This window comes from Hyperolius riggenbachi, chromosome 3 (genome assembly GCF_040937935.1).
Source record: "Hyperolius riggenbachi isolate aHypRig1 chromosome 3, aHypRig1.pri, whole genome shotgun sequence".
Taxonomy (NCBI): Eukaryota; Metazoa; Chordata; class Amphibia; order Anura; family Hyperoliidae; genus Hyperolius; species Hyperolius riggenbachi.
The window spans coordinates 90,520,921-90,532,247 of NC_090648.1; the positions used below are offsets into that span (position 1 = coordinate 90,520,921).

The 11,327-nt window shown below is 45.8% G+C and overlaps 1 protein-coding gene across 5 annotated transcripts in view; it reads right to left on the minus strand.

Annotated features, from left to right (window-relative positions):
- LOC137562822 (patatin-like phospholipase domain-containing protein 6) overlaps positions 1 to 11,327 on the minus strand; it is a 119,779-nt gene that overhangs the window by 65,699 nt on the left and 42,753 nt on the right. For all 5 annotated transcript variants that reach the window (XM_068274551.1, XM_068274552.1, XM_068274554.1 and 2 more), the window contains 8 exons: positions 10,367 to 10,447; positions 7,996 to 8,124; positions 7,749 to 7,829; positions 7,552 to 7,624; positions 5,962 to 6,051; positions 2,627 to 2,700; positions 2,419 to 2,505; positions 2,263 to 2,340 (listed from right to left, as the gene is read on the minus strand). In XM_068274551.1, the coding sequence (XP_068130652.1) occupies positions 2,263 to 2,340; positions 2,419 to 2,505; positions 2,627 to 2,700; positions 5,962 to 6,051; positions 7,552 to 7,624; positions 7,749 to 7,829; positions 7,996 to 8,124; positions 10,367 to 10,447 (693 nt within the window). The remainder of the gene's footprint in view (positions 1 to 2,262; positions 2,341 to 2,418; positions 2,506 to 2,626; positions 2,701 to 5,961; positions 6,052 to 7,551; positions 7,625 to 7,748; positions 7,830 to 7,995; positions 8,125 to 10,366; positions 10,448 to 11,327) is intronic.

The following is an 11,327-nucleotide window of genomic DNA, read 5'->3' on the forward strand; positions in this document are numbered from 1 at the left end:
GATATTCCTTATCTCTTAAAAAAACATGTTTCCCTCTCTGTGGCACTTAAAAGGATCGTTACATATAACAAGATCTCCAGCAAGAAGATCTTTCTCTTTTTTTAGTCTTTTCTGATTGGTGCACACTTTTTATTTTTTAAACAGGGGATACCAGAACGCTCCGAGGAGTGTGAGTGGAGTGTGTGTATACTGCTGCACTGTGTATAGGCAAATGATGGTATAAGAGAGAAGCTTTCTCATCCACTGCTCTAAAACACTGAAGCCTCACATTGGAACATAGAAAATAGTGAGGTTTGCTGAAAATTTGGTAAGTTACAAGTTATGTGATTGCAACCTCATGCAGGCCCAACAGCGACAGCTTTTTAAATATTTATAAGCTGTCCCTGATTTATTAAGCTCCTGAGCATTAAAGTGGATCCGAGATGAAATTTTACTCATTGCATAATTGAGTTCCTTTCCTATTGTTTATAGGGCATTGCTCAAGCCAATACTTTTTTGTTTTTGTTTTAATACTCTAATTCCCTATAAACTAAACAAGCCCCGCCCACAGTTTTCTTCAGAGAGCCTTGGCAGTAGCAAAGGCTCATGGGAGCTCAGTCTGGGCAGGAGGAGGGGGAGGTATTTCTAGCCAGAGATTTCAGAGGCAGAGGGGGGGGGGGAGGAGGAGGGGGGATTAGGTTTTTTGCTCCAGATGCAGATAAGCCTGCCTCTGTAATGTTTACAAACAACATGGCTGCTGTCATTGTATCACAGGAAGAAATAATCATATACTATTAAAACTGTTTGCAGCTATATTTGTTGTGTAAACTATCTAAACTTTAGATAACATACATAGACAAGTTACTTGTTATAGTTAGTCTTTCATCTCGGATCCGCTTTAAGCCTAACTCTGTCTCAGGGTAAAAAAAAGGCGCAGCAAGAAGCATTAACCCTGAGATAAAGTTGGGCTGGCCACAGAATCCGCTACTGTTGCTGTGTCGCTGCATCTGTGCTCCTTCTGGGCACCTCCTCTGGACTCTGATTGTGCCCTCTCCGGACACCAGGATTCACGCCACAGGTGATGACTGAAGCGCGCCCGCATTGACATCTGATGTTTGGGCACTCGCTTTTGACAGTAGCCTGTAAAAGTTGAAAAACATGACTAAAGAGTTCAGCATGTTTCAACTTAAAGAGGAACTGTCGTGAAAATCTTACAATTTAAAACACATGCAAATAAGAAGTACGTTTCTGTCTGAGTAAAATGAGCAATAAATTACTTTTCTCCTATGTTGCTGTCACTTGCAGTAGATAGTAGAAATCTGACATTACCGACAGGTTTTGGGATAGTCCATCTCTCCATAGGGGATTCTCAGCATGGCTTTTATTCTTTATAAAGACATTCCCTGAAAAAAATCTATACAAAGATGCTGGCCAGCCTCGCTGCTCACCGTACATTTTTTTGGCAGTTGGACGGAGCAACTGCCATTCAATAAGTGCATTTTGAAAATAAAGAAATCCCTGTGAACCCCCTCTGAGGAGATGGGCTAGTCCAAAACCTGTCGGTTCTGTCAGATTTCTACTACCTACTGTAAGTAACAGCAACATAAGAGAAAAGTCATTTATGGCTCATTTTACTCTGGAAGAAACGCACTTCTTAATTGTATATGTTTACATATATTATAAATTTTAAGATTTTTGCGACAGAGGTTCTTTAAAGAGAACTATAGATGAAGAATAAATAGATTTATACATACCTGGGGCTTTCACCAGCTCCATAAGCCTGGATCGCTCCCACGCCGCCATCCTCCGCTGCCTCTGTCCGCCGGTACCGGGTCCTGTAATTTCAGCCAGTTGAGCCAGTCGATGCAAGCGCAGTGCGCTCCCTCCGTACTGCGCAGTCGCATACGTACAAAGCCAGAGAGAGCCCCTGTGCATGCGTACAACTGGTCACGTCCGGCGGAAAGTGACGGGACCCGGTACCTGCGATAGAGGCAGCGGAGGAAGGTGGAGGATGGCGGCGTGGGAGAGATCCAGGCTTATGGGGCTGGAGGAAGCACCAGGTATGGATACATTTTTTTTTTTATTTTTAAGGATCCCCTCGTCTCTGGTTCCCTTTAAAGAAGATGCCATAACAGCTATTGACAAAAAGTAACTTTTCCTTTATACACATTCACAAACTTGCTAGACTGTGAGATACTAGAGTTGAGGTGTATTATGGGACAGGAGGTAGGGAATGGGAAAATAGAACAAGCTCTTCCTCTTTTTTTAGTTTTTTTTACTCACATGGTCACCCTTCTGGGCAATAAGTGTTTCGGCCTTTACATGATGTAGGGTCACCCTGTTGTCCAGTAATAAAGGATCCTAGAAGATCGACAATTTGGGTTACAACTTACGACTGAAAAGAGCATTAAATAAATTCATCATTTGGACATCACATACATCCAAGTTCATCAGTTTGGCCAGCTGTTTCTTGCCGTTCTCCAGCACCCTCTGCATGTTTTCCTCAGACTCCCAGAGTAATGTACCCTAAATGGAATACAAGTGGATTAACCGAACACCAAGAAAACACAATGAAAGTGCAAGTGAAATGAGTCGTATCATTATCTATACCATTTGCAAGAGCTACCTGGGAAGAAGTGCTACTTACTGTATCTGAGGGCGACATAGGACTCTGTCCTGCTCGGCTCAGCTCTAACTCACAATCCAGAGACCTCCAGAACCCTGAACACAAAAGGAGATAAGATTGGCATTGTCTGAGCTTGTCATTTTTTAAGACCCATTGACAACTTTAAAGGACCACTAACTAAAATTTAAAATACGTGTACATAAAAAGTACAGTGTATATACTCAAGTATAAGCCTAATTTTGGGGCCAAAAAAGTTGTCTAAAAGTGGGGGTCTTGGCTTATACTTGAGTCACTACTCTTTGAGTAACCCGCACAGTGCCCCCACTATATGCACAGTGGTGCATCATTTGAGGGAGACAACACACTTGACATTTCCATGGGAGGTCCCAGCTAACCTCATCTCGACAGGGACAGTGTCTACTGAGTGGAGAGAATCCTTAATCCTGCTGAATGTATGCTGCTTTTCTAAGAGCAGGGTGCACGGTCCAAAGCATATGGTTGTGTTGCCGGCCATGGCTGAGTGGTGATGTAGTTGTGCTTTTGCCACCCTCAGCTTATACTCGGGTCAAACATTTTTCCAGGTTTTTTTTTTTTTGGTAAAGGTTGGGGGGGGTCGGCTTATACTCGGGTCAGCTTATGCTCGAGCACATACGGTACATTTTCTTACTTTTCTCCCATGTTGCTTTTGCTTACAGTAAGCATTTGATATCTGACTAGTCCAAATCCTCATGTGGGTATCTAAGCATTTCCTTTACAAAAGCATTCCTTGGAAAAGATCTATACAAAGATGCCAGCCACCCTCCCTTCTCGCTTGCACTCTATTTTGGCAGTTGGACTAAGCAAATGCCATTCAGAAAGTGCTTTTAACCCTCCTGGCGGTTTGCTAAAAAATCGCCAGGGGGCAGCAAATCTTTTTTTTTAATTTTTTTTTTTTTTCATGTAGCGAGACAAAGTCTCGCTACATGATAGCCGCTGCTCAGCGGCATCCCCCCAGCCCCTCCGATCGCCGCCGGCGATCGGCGATCAGGAGATCCTGTACAAAGAACAGGATCTCCTGGAGGGCTTCCCCCATGGCGACGGGGCGGGATGACGTCACCGACGTCATCGACGTCGTGACGTCAAAGGGGATTCCTATCCACCCCATAGAGCTGCCTGGCACTGATTGGCCAGGCAGCGCACGGGGTCTGGGGGGGGGGGCGGCTGCGGCGCGACGGATAGCGGCGGATCGGCGGGTAGCGGCGGCGATCGGGCACTGCACGCAGCTAGCAAAGTGCTAGCTGCGTGCAGCAAAAAAAAAATTATGCAAATCGGCCCAGCGGGGCCTGAGCGGTGCCTTCCGGCAGCATAGCCCGAGCTCAGCTCGGGCTTACCGCCAGGAAGGTTAAAGGACAACTGTAGCAAGAGGCATATGGCGCCTGCCATATTTATTTCCTTTTAAGCAATAAAAGTTGCCTGGCCGCCCTGCTGATCTATTTGGCTGCAGTAGTGTCTTGAATAACACCAAAGAAAAGCATGCAGCTACTGTAATATTGTCAGGTCTGACAATAATGGCAGAAACACCTGATCTGCTGCATGCTTGTTCAGGGTCTGTGGCTAAAAGGATTAGGGGCAGAGGATAAGCTGGATAGCCAGGTAACTGGTATTGCTAAAAAGTAAATAAATATGGCAGCCTCCATATATCTCTCACTACAGTTGTCCTTGAAAAATAAAGAAAACCCTGAGAATCCCTTATGAGGAGATGAACTAGTCCGAAACCTATCCATTCTGTCTGATTTTTACAATCTATTGTAAGTGACAGCAACATAGGATAAAATGCATTTATAGTGCATTTGACTTTGGAACAAGAGTACATTTTATGCGTATGCATATGCGTGCATTGTAAACTTCATTCTTTGCGATAGTGGTCCTTTAACTCCTACCGCAGACATAGAGCTATATACAGACAGTTTCCTCAGGTAAAACAATCATTTGTGATTGTCTCAGCTGAAAATGAAGCTTTGGCTGCACAAAGGAAGCTCTGCCACCCCAGATGTTATAAGCTCCGCCCACTGCATGTGGGAAGCTCTGCCCTCTCCCTGCCTAGGACACTTTAAAGTGAAGAGGCTCCGGGCAGGAATCCTAGTGTGGCCATTCCATCAGTTGTGTGGGTGCAAGTAAGATGGTGTCTCCCTGACAGCTGCACCCACTGTGACCTTCTCCCTCCCCGAGCATCTACAGTGAGCTCTCCCACCCCCAGCACCCACAGTGAAATTTTTCTCCCCTAGCGGCACCCCACCTGTCCCCAGCAGCTCCCCCAGGGATCTCCCCCCCAGCAGCACCTATAGTGACCTCTACCAACACCCTGCACCCACAGTGACTTCTCCCTCAGCACCCACACTGACCTCTACCTCACCCAGCACCCACACTGACCTTCCCTTACCCCAGCACCCACACTGACCCCTACCTCACCCAGCACCCACACTTACCTCTACCTCACCCAGCACCCACACTGACCCCTACCTCACCCAGCACCCACACTGACCTCTACCTCACCCAGCACCCACACTGACCTCTACCTCACCCAGCACCAACACTGACCTCTACCTCACCCAGCACCCACACTGACCCCTACCTCACCCAGCACCCACACTGACCTCTACCTCACCCAGCACTCACACTGACCTCTACCTCACCCAGCACCCACACTGACCTCTACCTCACCCAGCACCCACACTGACCTCTACCTCACCCAGCACCCACACTGACCTTCCCTTACCCCAGCACCCACACTGACCCCTACCTCACCCAGCACCCACACTGACCTCTACCTCACCCAGCACCCACACTGACCCCTACCTCACCCAGCACCCACACTGACCCCTACCTCACCCAGCACCCACACTGACCTCTACCTCACCCAGCACCCACACTGACCCGTACCTCACCCAGCACCCACACTGACCTCTACCTCACCCAGCACCCACACTGACCTCTACCTCACCCAGCACCCACACTGACCTCTACCTCACACAGCACCCACACTGACCTCTACCTCACCCAGCACCCACACTGACCTTCCCTTACCCCAGCACCCACACTGACCCCTACCTCACCCAGCACCCACAGTGACCTTCCCTTACCCCAGTACCCACACTGACCCCTACCTCCCTCAGCCACCACAATGAGCTCTTCCTATCCTAGCGGCACTTCTCACATCCCCAGCATCACCCACAGTGACCTCCCACCACTCCTGCATCCACAGCCACACCCCCAATATCCCGCACCCACATTACACTCAGCCAGTTGCCCCCACTATAGCAAGCACTTACATGTCACAATGCTACAGAAATTGTTTATTGATAATAAAAAAAAGCCACCTGTCTTTCCTAATGGTGAAGATTTACAGCTTCCAAGAGGCGGGGGTCTCCGTCTTGTGGGTGAAGATCTAGAAACCCCTGATTCATTTCCTGCCAGGAAAGATAAGTGATGAAGGGTCAATGCTTATGACATTGAGATCTAAATCTATAGTCTGCCACATCCAGCCTGGGTATAACATTGGACTGGAAGGATGATTTATCTGTAGGCCTGGATAGGAGCTGCATAGTGTACTGGTAAAGGGCACAGCCTCTGACACAGGCAACCAGGGTTCGAATTTCGACTCTTCCTGCTCAATAGGCCAGCACCTATTCAGTCAGAGATCTTGGGCAAGATTCACTAACACTGCTACTGTCTATAGAGCGCGCCCTAGTGGCTTGCAGTCTGCCAGTAGAAAAGTGTGATATACTGTAAATGTTTTGTATCTTCTCTTGTATTGTCTAAGCCTGAATGCTGTCTTAACATCTATATAAATGTCAAAATGCATTCAAATAAATTTAAACATAAAATAAAACTGTGGAATATCGTAAAAAGTCATTTTTTGGAGAAGGAAGATAGATACAATTGTTTATTTCATTAGTTTTTTTTTGCCTCCGGTGTCCTTTAAAAAAAAGTTAAAGCCAGGCTTAGATTGATTTTAAAGACAGATCTATATGAACAGAGCAACCTACACAAACTACCTGAACTTAGCCTGTAATAGCCATGTAATGCTTCCTTGCCATGAGAAAGTGCACCTTAGTGTGAAGTCAGAAGTTTGGTTTTGAGGAGAGCGGTCTTGGACACTGGACAGTATAGTTATAAATAGGCCAAGTGTAAACTATAGTTATTATACTGTAGTTACATAGTTTCTTGGGTTGAAAAAAGACATACGTCCATCGAGTTCAACCAGAGAAAAAAGGCTTCTAGAATATCAGTAAAATTTACAAATATACTTTTTTTTTTTAATTATAAATTTACATAGTAAAATATTGGTAAACTAGTGACCTTAGCCCGTTTAAAAACGGGCTAGGTCTGTCTCTGCGCGCCTGCCGCGCACATGCATGCTCCCTCCCGTCGCGCGCGTACGCACCCGCCGAACACCTGGCCGCCCGCCGTGCTGCGTCCCTCTCGTCCTCCCTGTGTGTGGCTGGGTCCGTGCTGCGCACATGCGCAATAGCAAAAAGCATGGACCCAGCTACACTGAGACAACTGTCCCTGCTACGTAGGGACAGTTGCCTATTATTATAGAGGATAATATTGGTATTTTACTTCAACTTAACCTAACACTATTTTCACGCATAACCCTGAATTACTGATGCCTAACCTTAACCGCCCCCCCCCCCCCCCCCCCCATTCCTAACTCTTAAAACCACTCCCCCCATGCCTAACCGTAACCGTCCCCCTATGTCTAATCCTTAAAAACACTCTCCTACATGCCGAACCTTAACCGCCCTGCCCCCCACACCCAACCTTAACCGACCCCCGCTGCAATTTCACCACTGGTGCCCAAATTTCACACTATAGTTGCAATTCATAATGGCTCCCAAGTGTCTTCCGATAGGGGGCACCTAATTTTTATTACTCTGACCATGTATGAGTGCGGCCAGTCATACCTTCATCATGGGTTATACTCCTTGAGAGACGTGGACGGACAGAATGAGTAGGAGCTGATTCAGCCTGAAGCTCCTGCATGAAGAGAACATTGTTACCATTTTATTCTCCCAGAATCCTCTGCTTCTTAGTGTTATCTTAGCCACACAAACCTCCCCTCCCCATATCTTCTTTAAGGCTAATAGCCGATGGGTCTTACATGCTGGAAGAGTTCAATTGTCAGGCCTAAGTAGTGGTGAAGAGCCAGGAAGGTGACTCTTTGAAGACGAAGAGCTATGATCTGGAGAGAGAGAGAAATAAAAGGATTGGTAGTAATATTATGCTTATAAAAATGTGCAGCACTTATTTCCTGTTTCTGAACTACTGTGCAGTCACTAACTGAATAAATGCAGTCAATGAAGGTTCAATGTACATTCAGGATGTAGGGCACAAATGTAGCTACTGACCTGGACAGTACGTAGTAGACTTTGGGGATAGGACCGGAAGACATCAGAGAATGCCTCAACAGGAAGGCGTAGCACCGTGCTTTTCTCCACCGCCTTCGCCGTTACCGTGCGGTAGGGCCTCTGGTGACCCTGCGAAGAATACGCAAAATTGGAATTTGAATATCAAGAAGGCAGTGAAGAAACCTGCTCACCCCATAAATCAATGGTGCAATAACATGGAGAATACTCCTACAGGGAAATTAATATTGCACTCTCCTTATCTAATGGTTATAAGTCAACAGACTTCACTGGTACAGATTTTATATTCTGCTACCAAGTGAGGGGTTTTTTTTCATTCAGGGACAGGAAAGGAGGACACCACCTGCTGGACGTATTAGGCATTAATGAAAGATTTAGAAGAAATATTTAAAGCCACTGTCCATTCAAACATGTTATTAACCAGATAGCCTCCTCCTCCTCTCACTAGACTAGCAATCATACTGTAGTGCAAGAGCCTACACATATCCTTTATAACAGCGGTAGGGAACCTATGGCTTTGATGGCTACATCTGGCTCAGTAGGGGTTGATTCAATAAGCTAAAAAGATCAAGCAGCACAGCTTAGTGTGGCAGCGCAAATACAATTTTCAAAACGGGCACGCTACTGCTGTAGCATGCATTACTTACTTACTCACTCTACTCCAAAACAAACGGCTGCTTCAATTGTCCCACTCTGGACCCTGTCAGGTCCAGTGACTTTGTAGGACGAGATCCCCGCAATTTGGTCCAAGAGGCTGCCTGTCAAGTGACAGGCAGCCTATTGGGCCAATCAAAGTTTGGGGATCTTGTCCTACAAAGTGAACCAACACCCAATTCAGCTAGTTTACAATGTCAATTTTGTTGTAAACAGCGATGGCCACATGATCACCATTGCTCCTTTTCGAGGAAAAATTGTGCGCAGGCTCAGAGACTGCTGCTAGAACAATGCCCTTATCTACCCCCTTTAACCCACCACACTCAACTGCCAAACCTCTCGGCTCCACTGTCGTTCCTCTGTCTTCTGTCCTTCTCTTGGTTTGACTGTAGAATGCAGCCCCCAATCCATACTTGCTGCAGTCTACATCACACACTGACTGGGATTCAAACAACAGTTTATTTGACATTATCGCTAAGGCTTCCTATTGGTCCATGCATCTGCATCAATCGGATTACCCGACAGCAAAGCCAGATAAGCCTGACAGAAAATTATGGAAAGGATCATGGTCATGTGACACAAATTTCAAATTATAAAATATATCATGATGAATGTCATTTACTTGTGTCAGTTTCAGTTCATCACACAGAAAACTGGGCTTATCTTTGAAAAGGTATACAGATCCCATTACCTTGAATCTTCACATATCATTTGGCCAGATAATAGCCCCAAGGGCAGTGATGAGATGAGCAAAACATTCCAAAGTAAGATTCGACTTATGAGCAAAAATGTCATTGAAAATCATTTTTTTTTAATTTTTTTGAATTTTCACACTACGGTTTTCAGGTTTTTACTGTTCGCACTGGAAAGAAAAATGTGTTTTCTTTGACAATATTGCAAAATTACAATGTATTTTCTCGAATATTTTCTCGAAATCGAAAATAGCATTTTTGTTGCAAAAATGACTTTGGCAGAATTGGCAAGCAACACTGCCCAAGGGTGATTGAGCTGTGTGTTTATGGCTAAACACCCCATAATTCTATATATGACTTTAAAACAAACCTTATAGCAGACACTGCTGTGAGGGAAATTTGCTGACTGCAGTAACTGTAAAGGCTCGTACACACGTGCAACTGGGTGTGTGAATGCCTGACAAACGACTAGACGGGCAACTGATAATAGGCGGTTTGCCCCAATCCAACTGGCAGACCAACTCACATGACTGTTGGGCTGATATTGTGCAGTTGGCCACATGTGTACAAGGTGTTTGAAAAACTTGTACTTGTTTCAAATGCAGCCATATCGTGCAGTGTCTCGTTGCACTGTGTGCGCAGTATGCAAATGAGTTGGTCGTTCAGTTGGTGCGCGAAAAAATAAGTCGTACAATAGCTTGGTTGTGCGGTAGGTCATGCCGTCAAGTTGATCATGTGGAAAAGTTGCACGTATGTACAAGCCTTTAAGTGAGACACCTGATCAGATTGTAAACACTGTGGTGAGAACTGGGAAGGACAAGAGCTGATTGGATACTCATCTACATAATTCTGGGATCTGGCATCTGACCTCACAGAGCCAGGATACGCATTGCTTTCACCACAGCGATGCTGATAAAGTTTTTCATGTTCTTTTCACTTTGTGGAATCCTTTCTGCATCACAAAAAACAGTCCACAGAACAATCCACAACTTTGTGATGCAACTCACTGTGAGGACATCCAGGATGCTGAGAAGACTGTGCACATTATCACCGGGAGACACAGACTTCATGTAGTGCCGGGTGCCGTCCTGTCAGGAAGAGATACGAAGTTGTGGAATATGGAATATGTCACTTCCTGATACTGTATTGAGCTAACAGAAAAGAAGCTGCTGCTGTCATCATGGTCAACATTCGAACTGTGTTAGAAGCAGTACAAGAATATGTGCAGCTGCAAAAGACCCCTTTATGGCTACATTCACAGTGACATGCGGTGCAATGTGATCACAAACTAAATGAAATGCATTTATACTGTATTGGTAGTAGGGTTACATCGGTGCGTTAGCAGTGCGGTGCGATGGAAATACTCCCTTGGAATGAAGTGAGGCATGCTGTGCCGTACCAGACAACACGTTTACAGTTGCATAGAGGCATATTTTCCAAGAACTGAATGCTACACTGTATGCAATGTATCATGCAAGTAATGTTTGCCCTCCGTTGCATTGCAATCCGGTTTTACTGGGTATAAAAAACCCCAGTGTGAATAAGGGCCGGTCCTACCATGAAGCTGAGGGAGTCATGGGATTCAGCGCAGCAGGCTGTAGGGGGAAGCATCAGCTCTACATTCAGCTGATCTTTTTCAGTATCTCAGCCTGCTCTGCTGCTTTTGCCTGACTCATGGAGCACAGAGCTTGCCTGCTGTGAGTCTGTGTGTGCTGGCATAGACTTTAATTAAATATGCACTGGTCTTTGCTAGCCCTGCCTCCTCTCCATGTGCCATTCTGCCTTCTGGTTTCATTGCAGTCTATCTCCGTGCATGCATGACTGAGCAAAGCATGGTATATGAGTGTGTGCACATGCTGATTAATGTAGATTAATGAGAATCCCAGCCAGGTCAATATCTGCAAGGAGTTTGTATGTTCTCCCTGTGTATGTGTGGGTTTCCTCCGGGCACTCCGGTTTCCTCCCACA